Source organism: Dendrobates tinctorius, unplaced genomic scaffold (assembly GCF_039654945.1).
Source record: "Dendrobates tinctorius isolate UK_male_01 unplaced genomic scaffold, ASM3965494v1 ptg000314l, whole genome shotgun sequence".
Classification (NCBI taxonomy): domain Eukaryota; kingdom Metazoa; phylum Chordata; class Amphibia; order Anura; family Dendrobatidae; genus Dendrobates; species Dendrobates tinctorius.
The window spans coordinates 1017078-1038754 of record NW_027361981.1 but is presented as its reverse complement, the minus strand read 5'-3'; the positions used below and the strand labels follow the sequence as shown (position 1 = coordinate 1038754).

General features: G+C 43.3%; 1 protein-coding gene across 3 annotated transcripts in view; it reads right to left on the bottom strand.

The window, feature by feature from the left end:
* Window positions 1-21677, bottom strand: part of UBE2K (ubiquitin conjugating enzyme E2 K) — a 70817-nt gene that overhangs the window by 26728 nt on the left and 22412 nt on the right. For 2 of the 3 annotated variants that reach the window (XM_073561094.1, XR_012227055.1), the window contains exon 2: window positions 14910-15003. The exons of the other annotated variant lie outside the window; for it this stretch is intronic. In XM_073561094.1, coding sequence (XP_073417195.1) covers window positions 14910-15003 — 94 coding nt within the window. Of the gene's footprint in view, window positions 1-14909; window positions 15004-21677 lie in introns of those variants that run through there. 3 annotated transcript variants of the gene reach the window in all.

Here is a 21677-nt window from a genome sequence, read left to right as displayed (position 1 = left end):
CATTGAAATCCCTGGTGACTGTATGCATGAGTCCAGTGGGAGGTCCTACTAGTGATTGACAGTCTTCCCTGTAGGACACTGCATATACAGTAGATAGCTGTCAATAACTAGCGGGACCGCTTCCCACTGGACTGATCATCCCTAGCAGGACCGCTTCCACTGGACTGATCATCCCTAGCGGGACCGCTTCCCACTGGACTGATCATCCCTAGCAGGACCGCTTCCACTGGACTGATCATCCCTAGCAGGACCGCTTCCCACTGGACTGATCATCCCTAGCGGGACCGCTTCCCACTGGACTGATCATCCCTAGCGGGACCGCTTCCCACTGGACTGATCATCCCTAGCGGGACCGCTTCCCACTGGACTGATCATCCCTAGCGGGACCGCTTCCCACTGGACTGATCATCCCTAGCGGGACCGCTTCCCACTGGACTGATCATCCCTAGCGGGACCGCTTCCCACTGGACTGATCATCCCTAGCGGGACCGCTTCCCACTGGACTGATCATCCCTAGCGGGACAGCTTCCCACTGGACTGATCATCCCTAGCGGGACAGCTTCCCACTGGACTGATCATCCCTAGCAGGACCGCTTCCCACTGGACTGATCATCCCTAGCGGGACCGCTTCCCACTGGACTGATCATCCCTAGCGGGACCGCTTCCCACTGGACTGATCATCCCTAGCGGGACCGCTTCCCACTGGACTGATCATCCCTAGCGGGACCGCTTCCACTGGACTGATCATCCCTAGCAGGACCGCTTCCACTGGACTGATCATCCCTAGCAGGACAGCTTTTCCACTGGACTGATGGATACAAACACCAGAACTAAAATACAAGTTACACTGAATCTTTTCCAGCAATCCTATCACTCCGCTCTGCGTCTCCCTCTCTATACCATGCTGCCCACAGATTAACTGCTGACACAATGTGACAGATCTTAAAAGGGAACATGTCTGCCCTCACTGAGCGCAGAGTACTGCAATGTCCCAGCTCGGAGATGTATTATTTCTGTAATGGTTTGCTTGGGCCCAAGAATATTTTTTATTAGAAAACACTAGAAACAAACAAAAAAAAGAAAACAAAAGCGATTGTCCATATGAATTCCCTTCTTCGTGTTAATTCGCTTACTATGATGGCAATACGCATTACATGAACCTGCTGCATAAGAGTATGTGCGCACACTGTCTTTGCAGAAATTTCTTATGCAAAAAATACGATGTGTAAAACTAGATTGCAAAAACTAATAGAATTCACATGCTGCAGATTTCAAAGTGCTTCATATCTGCAAGGAAAAAAAATAAGCATAATGTGCAGGAGACTTCAGAAATTCTTTTTGCTGGTACAGTAAAATTATTTTACCACTACAAAAACGCGTGTAAAATAGACAAAAAACCCATAATGTGGGCACATACCCTTAGGCAGGATCAGAGACTACCTAATACATATGGGGGTTTCAAATCTTTCCTGATGGCAGATTTTGGGGGGGGGGGGGGGGAAGGATCCTTTGTTCTCAGAAGAGGTAAGCAGCCATCAGACGTGTCCCTCAGTTACGTTTCCCCCTCACTATTAGGGTTCGCTTACATTAAGTGCTGGTGTGCCATCAGTGTGCAAGACATTTTTTTTTTTACTCAGTTATTAATCATTTACAGGGCCATTGGCAATTTCCTATATGACAGAATTGTAATGTATCCGTAAAAATCAGATGTCTGATGATCCATACGGCTTGCCATTCTCTCATATTTGTCTGATTTCACAGTGAAATCGCAGCATGCCGAACACAGACGAGAAAAAATACAGGGATCTGCCTCATTGAATAACATTGATCCGAGGGCAATCAGACTTTTTCCGATATATACGCAAGTGTGAGCGATCCCTTAAGACAGCAATGCTCAGCCTTACGCGTCTGTCTAGAGTCAGGAGGAATATCGCAGCTGACAGCTGTCTAGGTGTATGACCAACCTTACATACTTTGTTGAATCCACCAAAATGGATACTAATGTGGATTATGGGAATGAGACTGGCAGTAGATCACACCAAAATCAGCTGGATCGGACGACACACAGTATGGTGGTTATATACAGTCACCCTAAAAGGAATCTGTCAGTAGGATCGTCCCTTCTAAGCCGTCTATATGGGTATGTAGGTCATAGGAAGATAAATACAATGACACATCGCACTACAGCAGATATCAAGGTCTCATTCCAGGGAAGTCCGCATTTTCCTTATATATAAATGAGCTGTTAAGATCTATGGGCCGGACACGGATTTCCCCCGAGAATCTGCCTCCAGAGATAATTGTAAATGATAGGAGGTATAGGATAGGAGGAGAACTGAACATTGCCTCCTTACAAACACATTTTTGCAGCTCTCACAGCTCTGCTGTATTGCAGCCCTGTCTGCCTGTGAGCTGGAAGCTGAGAGGATCCTGCAGATGGGTCAGGTATAATCACACACAACTCTGCAGTGACATCAGGAGCGTAGAGAGCGGCCATCACACTGATAACTTTCCCAATTATTTACAATAATCTATGGAGGCAGATTCTCATGTACTCAGTGCTCGGCCCATAGATCTTAACTGCTCATTTACATATAAGAAAAACATGGGATTTCTCTCGAACAAAACATCTGATCGCACATATCAAGGTATCACTTTATTTATCTTCCTATGACCAACAAGCCCATATAAATGGCTTAGGAGTGACGATTCTACTGACAGATTACCTGTAACGTTGTCCCATAAGGCTTATTGCTTTTTAACAGCATTTCCAGCCACATAAAGGTGCACTGCTTTGGCTTCACTCTATGAGCCAGAAAGCAGAGCCGATCTGTAAAGTTGGCCATACACAGCAGGTAACTGCAGGCTTCCCATTGTGTCACATCTTTTCTCTAATGGGGGCACACAAAGAGTGGCTACTACTTTGGCAGACTTGGCCAGTCCAGGCATTGGGATAGCTGGTATGTAACGTTCCCCTGACAGATGTTGGATTTCACCATGTCTGATTCTTTGTTGTGCTGGGAGATGAGTCAATGCCTGGCACGTTGCATATAATCTAATGATTGGCTGCGAGAGGGTGCATGTTTATGGGGAGTTCCCAACGTTGCGTTCATCTTTATAGACTGCTGCTGAGTAAAGATCAGGACTGCTGGAACCCCAGGAAAGAAGCACTGTCAGATTTCTGGCAGCAGCTTATCTTCTCCCTGGTGATAGAAACTTGATGGCTCCTATCATCTTTGGAAAGGGATAGATATGGAAGGTCAGATAACTGCTAGCTAAATAAAAAAAAAAAAAAAAAAAAAAAAAATCAGCTGACAGCTCAGCATAAAAAACTGATGGAAAAAGCAAGAATAGGTAAATGGAGGTCAACGCCAAAAAGAAACCTCAATATATCTTCTTGGTTTACATTTCCCATCTCTAAGTCTAAGTGACATATTGTCAGAGCAGAGGTATGGTCATAGTTTTTTTTAGGTGCAGATTTTACTGTGCTCTTTATTTTTACCAAAAAATTATGTCGTTAGCGACCCTAACAAGAACAATCATGAGCAATTACAAGCTTAAAGGGGTTTGCCACTACTTTGGAAATTTTTAGAAGATGGAAGAAAAAAAGAAAAAAAGCGCAAGACAGGACAACGGTAATTATATAAAGGAAACAAAAGAAAAGAAAGAGAAATGAAAATACTTACCACTGAAATCCACCAGAGCTCTAGTGGTCTCCACCTGGACCAGAAGTAATGACATCCTGACCACCGGTCACCTGGCCGGTCACTTCTGGTTCTGGCTGCTCCTGCAGTAAGTAGGTCTTCTTTCTTTGATAAGAATCCAGTCACCCAGAAAACTTTCGCAGTGTAATGGCACACCCCCCTAATTCATAAGGTGGAGATTTAGGAAACACTGTCCAAACAGTAGCCGGATCTCCCATCTTAAAATAATTGCATTATTGATCCAGTAGTATAAAATGCACAAAAACACCACAACAGCACAAAAATTAAGGTAGAAAAAAATATTTGCTTTGCTCCCAGGCAACATGTTTCAGACCTACATGGTCCTTTATGAAGCCTGACTAAGCACAGACGAGCAGCGGAGCATTTGCATGGCTGACCTGATCAAGCCATATTCAGGTGACTATGTGAGTATTTACTTTGTTTCATGCTATTGTTACAGAAAAAAAAGTGTTGAATACACATGAATAAAACATATACATATATCTTCAGATATAAAAAAAAAATGTAGATAACATGCTAATTATTGAAGAATTAAATCTAATATTTTATTTAAACCAATATGGTGAGCAGTATAGAGCATATACAGAATGGGAGGAATAGGGCTAAGCAACAGCACATGTGAAAAAGACTTGGGTATACTAATAGATCACAGACTGAATATGAGTCAACAGTGTGATGCAGCAGCAAAAAAGGCAAATGCAATTCTAGGATGTATTAACAGAAGCATACAGTCTAGATCACGTGAAGTCATTATTTCCCTCTACTCCTCTTTGGTCAGACCTCATCTGGAATATTGTGTCCAGTTTTGGGCACCACATTTTAAAAAAGACATCAACAAACTGGAGCAAGTTCAGTAAAGAGCGACCAGAATGGTGACCGGTCTGCAAACCCTGTCTTATGAGGAAAGGTTGCAGGATCTGGGATTGTTTAGTTTGCAAAAGAGAAGACTGAGAGGAGACGTAATAGCTGTCTACAAATATCTAAAGGGCTGTCACATTGTAGAATGATCAACTTTATTCTCATTTGCACAAGGAAAGACTAGAAGCAATGGGATGAAACTGAATGGGAGGAGACACAGATTAGATATTAGAAAAAAACTTTGACAGAGTGATCAATGAGTGGAACAAGCTGCCACGAGAAGTGGTGAGTTCTCCTTCAATGGAAGTCTTCAAACAGAGGCTGGACAGACATCTGACTGGGATGATTTAGCGAATCCTGCTTTGAGCAGGGGGTTGGACCAGATGGCCCAGGAGGTCCCTGCCAACTCTACGATTCTATGATTCTATAGAACATGAGGAGCCAGTAAGTCTCCTTGTTCGGCAAAGCTCTTTTCCAGTCTCCTCCTCCAGTGGGTCTCTTATACCTTCCAAGGGCACAAAAAGAAAAATGGGTAAGATCACCTGAATGAATTTGCTGAAAATGTTTACAAATATTTGATGGATTAGCTTTGACCTGGGCAAAGTGCGACCCGCGGGCCACATCCGGCTCTCTGGCTGTCTCAGTCCAGCCCGCAGACCGAGACAGCTGTGGGGCTGGAAACCTGAGGTCCACCGGCCACACCGTGTCTGCCCAGTCGCTGTCTTCCTAGGCACAGAAAGCATTGGTGGAGACGGGGCCTCCGGCCACTTCCTCCACCAATCAGCGTGTGAAACAGCTGACGCGATGACGTCATTTCATCGCGTCAGCTGTGCACCGCTGGAGAGTCAATGCATCGGAGACAGCAACACAAGCAGAGCGCCTGGGAACGGGACCGAGGTGAGTATGTGGTGTGGTTTTTTTTGTGTGTGTTGACATGTGGATTCTATGGAGTTAAAGACAGCACATGGGGAGGCTGTGGGGGTGAAATGCTCCACATGGGGAGGCAATGGGGGGAGGCTGTGTGGGGCTCCTGCCGCAAACGGGGGGAGGCTGTGTGGGGCTCCTGCCGCATACGGGGGGAGGCTGTGTGGGGGTTTAAAGATATATAGGGCAGTGTCAGCATATTTAATTCTGCTCAATATTAAGTGACACAATTAATATTAATAAATTTTGAGTAGAATTAATTTCAAGCTATTGGTTTGGCCCTCCACAACAGTCATGGTCCCATGTGGCCCCTCGGGAAAATTAATTGTCCACCCCTAGATTAGCTGCATTTCAATCACTGGAATTGCCTCATTCTTTATGTTTTCTTGTAGTGCATCCAATATAATTTGTGCTGTTGTGTCCAACCATTTTTTATGCATTTTATAGTACTGGATCAACGAAGCAACTCTTAACAAGATGTGAGCGCCGGCTATCGCTGGAGCATTTTGTCATGCACCTAGACAGGTGAGCTGACTGCGCCTTTTTCACCTTCAGGAAACAGTCTGTGGCCGCACACTGCACGGCCATGTGTGCTACAAGAGTGAATGTGTTATGCCGCGCTCACCAGGAGGTGGGGCTTCGGCCCCGACGTCACTCCCTCCGGTACGGCGGTCCCTCAGGGGTCCCCGTCGGGTGCGCACGCGCAACTCTCGTCCCCGGGTCTCCTCCTCCATGCCACGTTTGCGCTTGCGCGCTCCTGTCAGTGCTGTATAGGGCTCGGTCCTCTCTATGGTATTGGAGGACCTGACCCGGAACCACTAGTGGTCATGTGCTTTCTGGCTAGGTCCTGACCCGGAACCAGTAGTAGTCATGTGCTATATCAGACGACCTCCCCCTAGGGGAGGTGCCTGATTATTGTTGTGCTTCCTGGCTGGGTCAGCTGTGTCCCAGCCTGGCTGTGCGCTGTTCTCGGGTCCTCTGCTCTGCTATTCTGTGGTGCTCCTAGCACTTGCTCTGAACCCTTGTTGCTTCATGCTCAGTTGTGCCTCCTGGCACATCCTCTCGTATCCTGTCCCTTGTTTCTTGCTCCGCCGTGTCTCCTGGCATTCACTCTATTCCTGTGTTCTGTTTCTTGCTACACGCCTTATGTGCCCACGGGTACCCGTCTAGCACTACCCTGTACTCAGCGCACTCCCGTGTACTCTCCTGTGTTCCCTAGTATCCTGCACCCTCCAGTCACACAGTCTCGTATCTCCTGTGAGCCGGCCGCCTGGTGCCAGCAGTCGTGGTATCGTATCCCCTGGGGCTTGCTCCTGACACTCCCTGTATAGGGGGTGGTCCTCACTAGGCTAGCTCGCCCTGGGAGGGTTGGTGCCGCGACCCAGAGGGTCCACTCCAGGAGTCGCTAACACTCTAACAGTATGCAATGCTACACATAGTCTCTGACTCTACAAGAAAAAACAGATGTACCTGAATAACACAAGTCACTGTCAGATGAGGAGGGAACAGCCAGTACGAGAAAAGTTAACCATCTTACTTAATGCACGAGAGCCACGAGCGTTACTGAAGCCTAGTGCTCTAGAGCAAGCAACAGCGGTGAGATCATGCTGCGAGGAATCAGAGGGATCCGGTCACCAGGTTTTTGCCATCTAATCTGAAAGCAACAATGTAAGGACAGAGACTTCGAATCCAGCGATGTGTCACTTACTGGGTTGCTAGCTATAGTTTTGATAAAAATCACTTTCATCAGCAAGAGATTAGCACTGGAGGACTAGTAAATATGCTGTCAGGTAGTCCTCCATATTTCTTAGCCCTGTCCCCACCACTGTGACAGCTTTCTGCCTATGCGCGAGCTATAAAGAAAGCTGCCAATAGTGGTGTGGTGTTTATTTTTGCCTTAACCCTTTTTTTGCACCTTTTCCGAGCACAAAAATTTTCATATTCTACAAAATGTCAAAAAAATTTAAGCAAGAAATAAACACAAATGCAATAATGTATCAGGTCCTAAAGGGGAGATTTTTTTATAGGTGCAATGTGCCTTTTACGTCCTTGTGCTTACTTCATATTGTCAGTCTGAACACACAAGACTCCCTTTAATATATCATAAATAGCAACACAATACATAGACTGTGAATAAATCTCACTGGTTACAGTCTTGGAGATATATTACTAAAAAAAAAAAAATCAACTATGTATACCAGCCTGACAGAGGCCGAGAAAAGGCATTGGTGGCCTCCATCAAGTGAATAGGCACCTAACGGGCACGGGTGACGTACACACTGAAAACAGGGTGGACACAATGGGATGACATCAGCTTCTCCACAAGATGCCAGCTCAGGACTACGAGAATCACACACCGAGGCAGCGCCGAGTCACGATCTGGAACTGTAGGCAGACGAGGACATTAGTCAGAGGAAACACCCAAAGCTGCGGTGAGCTGGAGGGAAAGGATCACGTGGCTACTTTCCCTGTTATAAAGCCGTGAACATTGTATGCTGTTATCTCTATGAAATCTCCTTACTCGGCCAAAATAAGAAAAACCCCCCTCCCATCAAGTGAAATATAAAGTACTTTCCAAAGTAAAAGCAAATAGAGTATGGTACAATGAACTTTACACCAATAAACCAAATGAGAGCAGCAGCAGGACTAGAAGGATCAGGAGTAAGGCGGCATCATTGTATCCTTACCTTACACCGCTGATCACCGCACGCGTTATACAACATTAATAGCCATGCTCTCTCTAGTGCCGACCCCGGCTCTGCTGTCGAGTATGAACGGCCAACACTGCCGCAGCCCTCTCGAGTGCACAGCTCTGACTTACTCAGGCTAGGATTGGAGGTGTGTACATGGTATAATGAAGATAAAATACATCATGAAAAGTAGCCTCACCAAACCTTGTCCAATGACTAATGCACTAGCAGGACAGCAGGCTCCCAAAGATAGAATCATAGAATCGTAGAGTTGGAAGGGACCTCCTGGGCCATCTGGTCCAACCCCCTGCTCAAAGCAGGATTCGCTAAATCATCCCAGTCAGATGTCTGTCCAGCCTCTGTTTGAAGACTTCCATTGAAGGAGAACTCACCACTTCTCATGGCAGCCTGTTCCACTCATTGATCACTCTGTCAAAAAGTTTTTTCTAGATAAAGGCTGGAGCAGCACAGGGGCTCTCCACTGATGAAGACAGCCACCCTATCACTATAGCAATAATGATGAAGGTGTTAGCTGCCTAGTGGAAAAAAGCACACAGAAGGAGCTTGCTTAGGGTATGTGCACACATTGCAGATTTGTGTGCAGATCTGCAAGTGATGTACAATACCATGTTATCCTATGTAAAACAAAAACCACTGTGCACATGCTGCGGAAGATTCCGCGTGGAAACACAGCTGTTTATTTTCCGCAGCATGTCAATTCTTTGTGCGGATTCCGCAGCGTTTTTACACCCATTCCATTCTAGGAATCCACAGGTGTAAAAACGCAGGCGAAATCCGCAGGTAAAACGCATGTCTCTTTACCTGCGGATTCTGCAGATTCCGCGTGGAAAAATCCGCACACGAATCCGCAACATGTGAACATACCCTTAGGATTTTTAAGTCCTTTTTCCCTGTCTGTGAGCTTTGAATTGATGTTTAGTTAGGTATTCACAATACAATGGGGATCCTTGACTTTGGGTTGCGAGCTTATCTGTTTTGGCCAAAATAGTAACCAATACCTCATTGAATGCATTTATCATATGCATTTTTTTGTATCTTTTTATTGCACTTTTTATCATTTTTTGCAGGATGCAGCTGGGCTCCTTTCTGATGGCTGTGTTTTCTGTGTGATGCATATATAGTGCTGAACAGCCCGCTTTCCATTTTAAGCGATTTTTAAATAGGCTGTCAACCAGACACTGTGCATCGCACTTTCCTGAGTGACTTATGTCCTAAGCAAGCTCCATCTGTGTGCTTTTTTCCCCCACTAGGCAGCTAACACCATCATCACTGCTATAGTGATAGGGTGGCTGTTCTCATCAGTGGAGGGCACCTGTGCTGCTCCAGCCTTTATGCACTAGCAGGATGCAGCAGTCATTGGACAAGATTTGGTGAGGCTATTTTTCATGGTGTTTTTGCGAAAATCTTACAGGATTTTTAAGTCCTTTTATCCCTGTCTGTGACCTAAGGTATAATGAAGATACCAGCCATCTCTCGGAGCAATGTGTATATGTCACTGCTGAGGCCAATCGTATTAAAGGGATTGTCTCATCAGGACAACTTTTATTGACGATTCCTACTAATGCACATGATTATAATTATTCTCCATGTTCAGGACAACCGTGCATTATATACAGCTCTGGCAAAAATGAAGAGTCCACTGCAAAATGTTCAGTTTGCCTGATTTTTCTCTTTATAGGTATATTTTTGAGTAAAATGTAAATTGCTCTTTTATTTTATAAACTACTGACATGACTTTGAATTTCCAAGCACTAAATTTTGTATTTATTTTCAGAAAATGAGAAATGGTCAAAATAACAAAAAATGCCATGCTTGCAGACATCAAATAATGCTAAGAAAACAAGTTCATAATCATTTAAAAACAACAATACTAATGTTGAAACAGAGGAAGAGTTCAGAAATCAATATTTTGTGGATTAACCATGATTTTTAATCTTAGCTTTCATGCGTCTTGGCATGCTTTCCACCAGTCTTTCACACTGCTGACCTTATGCCACTCCTGGTACAAAATTTTAAGCAGTTCTTCTTTGTTTGATGGCTTGTGACTATCCATCTTACTCTTGATTACATCCTGAGGTTTTCAATGGGGTTCAGGAGATTGGGCTGGCCATGACAGGGATTTGATGTGGTGGTCCTTCATCCACACATTGATTGACCTAGCTGTGTGGCATGGCGCATTGTCCTGCTGGAAAAAACAGTCCTCAGAGTTGAGGAACATTGCCTCAGCAAAAGGAATCAACCGTTTTTCCAGGATAACCTTGTACAGTTAGGTCCATATATATTTGGACAGAGACAACATTTTTCTAATTTTGGTTCTAGACATTACCACAATGAATTCTAAACAAAACAATTCAGATGCAGTTGAAGTTCAGACTTTCAGCTTTCATTTGAGGGTATCCACATTAAAATTGGATGAAGGGTTTAGGCGTTTCACCTCCTTAACACGTGCCACCCTGTTTTTAAAGGGACCGAAAGTAATTGGACAGATTGGGTTGAGATCAGGTGACTGACTTGGCCATTCAAGAATATTCCACTTCTTTGCTTTAATAAACTCCTGGGTTGCTTTGGCTTTATGTTTTGGGTCATTGTCCATCTGTAGTATGAAACGACGACCAATCAGTTTGGCTGCATCTGAGCACACAGTATGGCTCTGAATATCTCAGAATTCATTCGGCTGCTTCTGTCCTGTGTCACATCATCAATAAACACTAGTGACCCAGTGCCACTGGCAGCCATGCATGCCCAAGCCATCACACTGCCTCCGCTGTGTTTTACAGATGATGTGGTATGCTTTGGATCATGAGCTGTACCACGCCTTCGCCATACTTTTCTCTTTCCATCATTCTGGTAGAGGTTGATCTTGGATTTGGATATTGATACGCCTACCTCCTGGAGAGTGATGTTCACTTGGTTGGCTGTTGTGAAGGGGTTTCTCTTCACCATAGAGATTATTCTTCAATCAACCACCACTGTTGTCTTCCATGGGCGCCCAGGTCTTTTTGCATTGATGAGTTCACCAGTGCTTTCTATCTTTTTCAGGATGTACCAAACTGTAGATTTTGCCACTCCTAATGTTGTAGCAATTTCTGGGATGGGTTTTTTCTGTTTTCTTGCAGCTTAAGGATGGCTTGTTCCACCTGCATGGAGAGCTCCTTTGACCGCATGTTTCCTTCACAGCAAAACCTTCCAAATGCAAGCACCACACCTCAAATCAACTCCAGGCCTTTTATCTGCTTAATTGAGAATGACATAAAGGGATTGCCCACACCTGTCCATGAAATAGCCTTGGAGTCAATTGCGCAATTACTTTTGGTCCTTTTAAAAACAGGGTGGCACATGTTAAGGAGCTGAAACCCCTAAACCCTTCATCCAATTTTAATGTGGATACCCTCAAATGAAAGCTGAAAGTCTGAACTTCAACTGCATCTGAATTGTTTTGTTTAAAATTCATTGTGGTAATGTCTAGAACAAAAAATTAGAAAAATGTTGTCTGTCCAAATATATATGGACCTAACTGTGTGGCTTGATTCATACGTCCTTCGCACAGATTAACCTGCCCAATTCAAGCCTTGCTGAAGCATCCCCAGATCATCACTGATCCTTCACCAAATTTCACAGTGGGTGCAAGACACTGTGGCTTGTACGCCTCTCCAGGTCTCCGTTTTACCATTAGATGACCAGGTGTTGGGCAAAACTGAAAATTAGAATCATCAGAGAAGATTACCTTACTCAAGTCCTCTATGGTCCAATTCTTATGGTCTTTGGAAAACTTCAACCTGGCTCTCCTTTGCGTCTTATTGATGAAAGGCTTTTTTCTAGCTTTACATGACTTGAGCCCTGCCTCTAGTAGCCTGTTACGAACTGTTCTTGCCGTGCACTTCACCCCAGCTGCCATTTGCCATTCCTTTTGTAGGTCACTTGATGTCATCCTGCGGTTGCTGACTGACATTCAAATAAGATGACGGTCATCCTGGTCAGTGGAGAGTCGTTTTCGCCCTCTGCCGGTCTGTAGCTTTGTTGTCCCCAATGTCTGCTGCTTTATCTTGTTGTAATGGACTGCCGTCTTAGAAATTTTAAGGATGGAAACAACATGACGCTCAATGCATCCCTCTGCTAGTAAATCCAGAACTGAGTCGTCCTTTTCCTCACTCAATACTTTTTTCATCTCCTTTGACATGGTTAAAAGCTATTTTTCATTCCTATTACTTTTGGAATATTACTAGCACTTGTTTTGCCATCCAGCTTGTCCTATTGCAAGAGGATTGTGAACACCACAGCAAGGTTTATTATACTTTCCTTCATTAAATACAGTAAGATTTGGTTCAGGTGATCACCTAATCAGAAGCACATTTGAGTAGAATGAAGTGTACTCTGGTTGGAATTCAACTGACACCAGAATGGAATGGCTGTCAGACAGTGGTCTCTTAGTTTTTGCCAGAGCTGTATATACCCTGATGTCGAGTCAGCTCTATCAGCTGCAGGTGTGTACTGTAATCTACAGCCAACATACTGCTGTTGAATTGTGCGATTATTTAGGAGTTTTTAGGTAGTCTAAAAAATTAATACAAGAATGCATAAAGAGGACTTTTCACCATTTTTTATATACTACACTGGCCACATCATGATTTAGTGGTTGAAAATCTTACTAAGAAAATGTTTTTATTTTTCATCTCCATTGCAAATATTGGCTTGTAAAGTTTATATGCCAATTTTCACTATAACCAAGAGGGAGTGAGCAGAGATTCATCTATGGGGACATTTACTTTTATCCTAAATGCCACAGACCAATCATGAGCAGGAAGGAAAGCTGGAAACGCCCCAGAGAATATCAGAAGAGGCTTTCCCAGTGAGATATGACAAGACATGTAATGACACACAGCTCTGCTCTCCTCCCTCTACACTTGTAATTACAGCAGGTGCTGGCAGTGAGACCGTGGGAGGAGAGCAGAGGTGTGTGCCACTACAAACACTGCTCTACATCATCTGTGATTACAAGTGCAGGGCGGAGGGCAGAGCTGTGCGTCAGGTGGAAATTATGTAATGACATACAGCTCTGCTTTCTTCCTCCCCCTACAATGTCAGTACAATGAGATGAGAGCTGCAGAGTATCACACTCCACATATATTCTAGGTACCGGGGAAAGATTTCCCGACGGCTGGGATAGACTCAGAGCAGGTATGTAATGTCATTACAGCTCCTGTAATCACAGTCGGTGCTGCCGGCAGCAAGATCTCAGTGTGACCTGGCTGGACACATCAGTTTTATCATGTCACACAGAGAAAAACAGTTCTGACCTTTTCTGAGCATGTGGGTTTTTTTTTAATCCCCTGTATGACGCCTCTTGCTTATGATTGGGCAATGTCTTGCAGTGGAAAAAGTAAATGTCCCCAGAGAAGAACCTCTGCTAACTCCCCTTGGTTATGGTGGAGATTAGAATATAAACTTAACATGCCAGGATCTGCACAATGGAGGTGAGAAAAATAAAAACTACATTTTATTCAGCTCTTCAGTGACTATCATTTTTAAATAAAACCTTCCACCATTTCATACATGCTAAAGGGAACCAGTTAGGTTCAATTAACTTTGTAGAGTAATGGCATTAAGCCACGTTCACATGTTCAGTATTTTACATCTGTATTTGTAAGTCAAAACCAGGAGTGGAACAATCAAAGGAAATGTATAATAGAGACACGTCACCACTTCTGGATATATCACCCACTTCTGGTTTTGGCTTACAAATACTGCTGTAAATTACTGACCAGATGCTGAACGTGTGAACTTGGCCTTACATAAGATGCCTGGCTGTAAATTTAAAAGCATGGCTCCAGGGAGAAAAATTAACCTTCTTCCCTGCAGCCACAAGCTTTCAAAATCATACAAACATGCGAGCGTGGCTACAGTCACAGCTCGTAGCATTGTAAGAGGCAGATGTAAAAATACCTGGTACTGTGACTGCATGACTGTATGAATGAAAACCAGCGTCTCACAGGAGGAATAAAGTACATTTTGTTGGGGAACAAGCACTTTTGGTACAGCATCCAGGCCCCATCTAAGATCTAACGCTATAAACCTGCAGATTAACCCTGTATCTGCAAGATAATAGCATTATCAAACATGTGAGGCACACGTTAAGCGTAAAATCCCTGCGATTCCGTAACAAAAACGAATTAACTGAAAAAAAATAAATTCAAAATTGCAAAAAAAAAAAACAATCAGGGCAGACTGCTAGTGTGTGTCTGTTTATTTTGGTGAGAAAAAAAGCAGCGTTTACGCTACTGGGTAACATGCCCCTCACATTTGAGCATGCAGTCCTGTGATCACTACCTTACACATTCTGGTGCATTATGCCTACATCTCAGTAGTCTTAGCATCGCTGGGAAGGTGACAGGCTGCCAAACATCCACCTTACCGCTGCAGCCATTCGCTGGGCTCTGCTGTGCTGTTTTCACGTTTGGCATGAAACGATTCCTGAGTAACTGTCTGGCTGCAGCGTTACACGGATGCACATCACATGCCATGCAGTAACCACTGGATCAGAGCTGGAGCGGTGTAGGATGTAACAGGTAAGTGACGGCTGTTATTATATCAGCACATTTCCTGCGCTAATCATTTGGCACACAAGCTAGATCCTCTACCAATACCCTACATAGATGCAGGACAGGGGGCACAATATGCACGTAGATGTACCTACCTTCATACGGTGTGTCTGGGGGGCCAGCAATTTCGCCTCTCAGCTCTGAGAAGTTCTCATCTACTAGATCTACTTTGATTTGGTTTTTGCTAGTCTTTAAAAGAGAAAAAGTAAAAAAAAAAAAAAGGATTATGATTAATAACCTGCGTATTACAATCATTATGCAAACACTAAAACAGCATATTATTAGGACTGTGCAAGTCAGCAGGTGGGGCTGGCACACAGCACAGTCATGGCATCACATTCATTGAAGACCCGGAGTTGATGTAAGCTAATATACAATATTCTGAGACCGCAATCCTAAAATAACTCCTCTTCTAAGAAGCCAAACCTGAATGCATGGAGGAGGAGAAACCAGATCCCAGTTACCTGTATAAGAGGGCAGCTCCAGCCAGATAAGAAATTCTCCTACTCTGGGCACACTGGTCAAATGATGGGAGCGATTGTCGCATATGACGGCTATATAATCAAACCTGGTGTTCCAATTCGATTCAATAGAAGCATTAAAGGGTTAAACACATGTGAACAAAAATAACCTAAAATGCCCATGGATACCGCTAGAAGCCATCTTTCAGGATCTACACTGAGGAAATGATACCACCTAGTTGGCAATTTATTCAAACATTACCAGGAGGGATAACAGAGGAACAGTGCGGAGCTTTATGGAAATATGACCCAGCACTGTAATATTTACTGGGAGAACAGTAATGAAGTATTACAGGTCCTCCTAGTGCCCAGCCAGGGTCACACAGAAGCTGGACTCATTTGTGGATATCATCATAAAGGGAACCAGTCACTAGGTGAGAAGAGATCAGTTTTTGTTCTCATTTTATTCCTGCTGCTCCCGGATTATTGTCTTTTTTACAATCCGCCATACGGTTCCATAGATGTTGACCTTTCTATCTGGGGATACACGGATGATCTTTAACAAGGGGTGTTGCTCACAGGGTAACACAGAGCAGCCTAAAGACGCCCCCGAGGATCCTGTGATCACAGACCATAAATATTTGCACTGAACAAAAAAGGCCCACCTCTCTAAAAACCATATAACAGACTTAGAAGACAACAAAATCAAAATAGGAAAGGTGGAAAAATCACAAAACCAGATTCCTCAGTGGAAATAGAGCAAAAACTGCCTAATTTAAACCTGGTAACAGGTCCTCTTTAAGAACCACATTCCTGATCTAACCTGTGTGGCGCCAGTAAATGAACAGACGCTACATTCCCACTACACCCATATACGTCTCACTAGGTCCTGGACAATTTTTCCACACTTCCATCATAAATATCCTTCAGGTGATGCTTTGCTGCGGTCAGTGGTTCCTATGGCCGATCACTACCTACACTTCGGTTACAATGAATAGTAGGAGGTCAGTGTTTCTGGAATATAGTTTACTCAAACTCCATGGAAAGACAACCTGCTGGCTCAGGACATGCACCAACTGCCATTAGTGGGATCTTCAACAGGTAATTTAACCCTTTCACAGCAGGACAACTTTCACTTTATATATCTGAAACCGGATTTATAAAATAGCATTTCACCGGGTATTCATATATCCTCTCAAAAGCAGATCTTGTGAAGGCAGCACCGGACTCATGGGGGGTATCTTCATGTCTTTCTATTGCCCCTTTTAACTCCTTCCTATTCCCACTTTATACACAAAGCCAGATAATAAAACCCATTATCCCCACTGCTGACCTAAAATGAGTCTTGTACAGCAAATATTGTCCCCGGAACTTAGACTCTGGTATCCCAAGCTCTAAAATTCTAAATGGCAGCAATGGTTTAAAATCAGAACGTATTTTCACCCAGGTCCTTGGCAGTGAAAGGGTTAGAAGAGATTTCCATAGGTGACAACCTGATGGAAAGCTGTAGAAGGGCCATGTGGTTGTCACAGTGCAACAATACCAGCACAGAGAGAAAAGAGGAAAACCTGAGGGTTTTTTTCCTATGAAAGCAAAAATTGGTTCTGCTATATCTGGTGTCATGGACCTGACGGAGACAGCCGAGTACAGCACACCGCTATCTCCACCATTACCAGATCAATGAATGGCACAGCATTGGCCACACACAACCCCATCTAATGATAGAGATCACTAGGAGCCCTGCGGTCGCACCCCCACCAGACACTCATTGCCTAGCCTTGTAGAAAGGCAATACATTTACTTTTTAGTGGAAAAACCCTTTAACCCCTTAAGCCCCAAGGCTGGTTTGCATGTTCATGACCGGGCCAATTTTTACAATTCTGACCACTGTCCCTTTATGAGGTAATAACTCTGAAACGCTTCCATGGATCCCGGTGATTCTGACATTGTTTTCTCGTGACATATTGTACTTCATGTTAGTGGTAAAATTTCATTCAAATAACTTGCATTTATTTGTGAAAAAAACGGAAATTTGGCGAAAATTTTGAAAATTCCGCAATTTTCCAACTTTGAATTTTTATGCCCTTAAATCAGAGATACGGCACACAAAAAACTTGATAACTAACATTTCCCACATATTTACTTTACATCAGCACAATTTTGGAACCAAAATTTTTTTTTGTTAGGAAGTTATAAGGGATAAAAATTGACCAGCGATTTCTCATTTTTGCAACACCATTTTATTTTTACGGACAACATCACATTTGAAGCCACTTTGAGGGGTCTATATGATAAAAAATACCCAAAAGTGACACCATTCTAAAAACTGCACCCCTTAAGGTGCTCAAAACCACGTTCAAGAAGTTTATTAACCCTTTAGGTGCGTCACAGGAATTTTTTGAATATTTAAAAAAAATGAACATTTAACTTTTTTTCACAAAAAAAATTACTTCAGGTTCAATTTTTTTTATTTTACCAAGGGTAACAGGAGAAATTGGACGGCAAAAGTTATTGTGCAATTTGTCCTAAGTACGCTGATACCTGATATGTGGGGGGGAACCACTGTTTCGGCGCATGGCAGACCTCAGCAGGGAAGGAGCGCCGTTTGACTTTTTTAATGCAAAATTGGCTGGAATTCAGATCGGACGCCATGTCGCGTTTAGAGAGCCCCTGATGTACCTAAACAGTGGAAACCCCCCACAAGTGACCCCATTTTGGAAACTAGACCCCCCAAGGAACTTATCTAGATATGTGGTGAGAACTTTGAACCCACAGGGGTTTCACAGAAGTTTATAACATACAGCTGTACAATTAAAAAATCATATTTTTTCCACAAACATGATCTTTTCACCCCCAATTTTTATTTTCCCAAGGGTAACAGGACCCTAAAAGTTATTGTGCAAATTGTCCTGAGTATCCCGATACCCCACATGTAGGGGTAAACCACTATTTGGGCGCATGGCAGAGCTCGGAAGGGAAGCAGCGCCATTTGACGTTTTTGGCTGGAATTGAGATTGGACATCATGTCGTGATTGGAAAACCCCTGATGTACCCAAACAGTGGACACCCCCACAAATGACACCATTTTGGAAATTAGACCCCCCAAGGAACTTATCTAGATGTGTGGTGAGAACTTTGAACCCCCCAGTGCTTAACAGAAGTTTATAATGCCTGGGCGTGAAAATAAAAAAATCGTATTTTTTCCACAAACATGATCAATTAGTCCCCAAGTTTTTTATTTTCCCAAGGGTACCAGGAGAAATTGGACCCAAAAAGTTGTTGTCCAATTTGTCCTGAGTACGCTGATACCTCATATGTGGGAGAAAACTACTGTATGGGCACACGTCGGGGCTCGGAAGGGAAGTAGTGACGTTTTGGAATGCAGACTTTGAAGGAATGGTCTGCGGGTGTCATGTGCGTTTGGAGAGTCCCTGATGTACCTAAACTATTGAAAATCCCCACAAGTGACCCCATTTTGGAAACTAGACCCCCCATGAAACTTATCTAGATGTGTGGTGAGCACTTTGAACCCCCAAGTGATTCACAGAAGTTTATAACGCCCGGGCGTGAAAATAAAATCATTTTTTTTCCACAAAAATGATATTTTTGCCCCCAATTTTTTATTTTCCTAAGGGTAACAGGAGAAATTGGACCCCAAAAGTTGTTTTGCAATTTGTCCTGAGTAGGCTGATACCCTATATGCGGGGGTAAAACACTGTTTGGGCGCATGGCAGAGCTTGGAAGGGAAGGAGCACCATTTGACTTTTTCAACGCAGAATTGGCTGGAATTGAGATCAGACGCCATGTTGCATTTGGAGAGCCCCTGATGTGCCCAAACAGTGGAAACCCCCAATTATAACTCCAACCCTAACCCCAACACACTCTAACCCTAATCTCAGCCCTAACCCTAATGGGAAAATGGAATACATTTTTATTTTATTATTTTTCCCTAACTAAGGGGGTGATAACGGGGAGTTTGATTTACTATTTATGGCGGTTTTTATGTTTGGCAGCTGTCACACGCTAAAAGACGCTTTTTATTGTAAAAATAGTTTCTGCATCACCACATTTTGAGAGCTATAATATTTCCATATTTTGACCCACCGAGTCATGTGAGGTCTTATTTTTTGAGGGACGAGTTGACGCTTTTATTGGTACCATTTTCAGGCACGTGACTTTTTTTTATCGCTTTTTATTCCGATTTTTGGGACGCAGAATGAACAAAAACAAGTGTTTCATGAATTTCTTTTGGTAAATTGATAAAGCGCTTTTATTCTTCAGGTCAGTACGGTTACCTCATTTATGTCTTTCTGTTTTGGCGGTTTTATGCAATGAAAACTATTTTATACAAAAAATAATTATTTTTGCATCGCTTTATTCTACGAGCTATAACTTATATTTTTTCGCTGTGTGGCGGCTCGTTTTTTGCGGGACAAGATGACGTTTTCAGCGGTACCATGAATATTTATATGCGTCTTTTTGATCGCACGTTATTTTTTAGTTCGGCGGTATGATAAATCATTTTTTGCTTCGTTTTTTATTTTTTAAGGGGTTCACTAAAGGGGTTAACTAATGGGACAGTTTTATAGGGCAGGTCGTTACGGACGCGGCGATACCAAATATGTGTACTTTTGTTTTTTTCTTTTTTTATTTCCAAAAAATGAATTTATTGGGGAATATTTTTTTTTTTTTTTTTTTTTTTTACAATTTAGCGATTTTTAAAAAATTACTTTTACACTTTTTTTTTTTTTTTTTAACTTTATTAGGTTGTCCCAGGGGGGACATCACTGTCCTGTGACAGATCACTGATCTGTCACATCACAGATCACTGTGAAAGATCAGCGATCTGTCACAGGCATAGACGCAGACTTCCTCATGCCTGCGCTTTGCAGGCACTGAGGAAGTCAGCTCCCTACAGGCCCCCGAAAGGTCCCAGTCGCCATCTTGGATCCGGGGACCTTTAGGGAAAGAGACCCCCGCAGCAGCGCTGCACATTGCGCTGCTGTGGAGGGCTCAGGGAAGCACGGAGGGAGCCCCCTTCCTGCCGATGCTTCCCTTTATCCCCCGGTACACCGCGATCGTGTTTGATCACGGTGTGCAAGGGGTTAACGTGTTGGGGGCGGTCCGTGACCGCCCCTGACACATTGTGCCGGGTGTCAGCTGTGATCGTTAGCTGACACCCGGCCGCGATCAGCGGCGCTCACCAAGTGGGCGCCGCTGATCGCTGTGACATACTATCCCGTCCATGGGAATTAAGTCCCAGGGCACATGGACGGGATAGTACGTCACATGGGATTAAGGGGTTAAGGAGCAGAGGCAGGCACTGCAATACCTGCATTGATAAGATGGGGCAATTCAGCATGTAGAAAGCAGGTTATAAACAGGGATGTGAAGTCGGAGACCATTTTGGTGGAGTCTGAGTCATGGAAATTGAGGAGTCGGAGGTCTGGCTTACCGACTCCACAGCCCTGGTTTTCCCTGAAGCGTCTATTGGTTTTGTGGCATCGGATGGCATCTTTTATTTTAACTGTATATCCAAGCTAGTGAGCAGCTTACAAAGCCACCCTATGTGGGGACAAATAAAGCACCAATAAGAGCTATGGCCTTGATTTCATCAGAAATCTGGCATAAATCGCTTTGAAAAAAAAACCTCAAATTTTTGAAACAATTGCAATACTGACAATGAAAATATTCGACCAGTAAATGTGGGGTTCTGAGTCAAGTTATGCGACTTTTTTTTTTTTTAAATTGCAATTGGTGAATTTCACGAAAACATCAATAGTGAGCATAAGGACATACAGACGAACACAAAATAGAATTTAAAAAAAAAGCTCTGATTAAAAGAAGAACTGAAAAACAAATACAATAATGAATTGGACCCACGGCATCTATGAAACCTGAAGCGTTTAATAGAAGTTCACAAGCCTGAACATATGAGCAGAAAGTTGTTTTTCAATTAAAAAAAAAAAAAGATAAAAGGCAGAAAAGAGCACAGTATTGGCAAAAAAACCAACAACTTCAAAATCCTTATTTTTCAACAATTTTTTATTATCGCTAAAATAATTCTTCTTTCTTGAAACATGATTAATAAATATGTAGACATGGTTAGGCACATGCCCTCCACCGTCAGGCTAAGAACAGCCGTGTCTGGAACCATTTTATCATATTTTCATCATGGTTCAACGAAGAATTCTTTTTATACGTTCTGAGGACAATTTAATTTGGAGTTTGAGTATCTGAATTACGGCTGTTTTTTCTTAAGGGACCAGGTTTTTACTTGAATGATACGATTCATTTTAACACATGATGTACTGCAAACTGGGAAACAAATACCAGGGAAAATCATTGTCTCCTGCTAAACCCAGCCACAGGCTGATCTTCACGAGAGCACCAACATGGCAG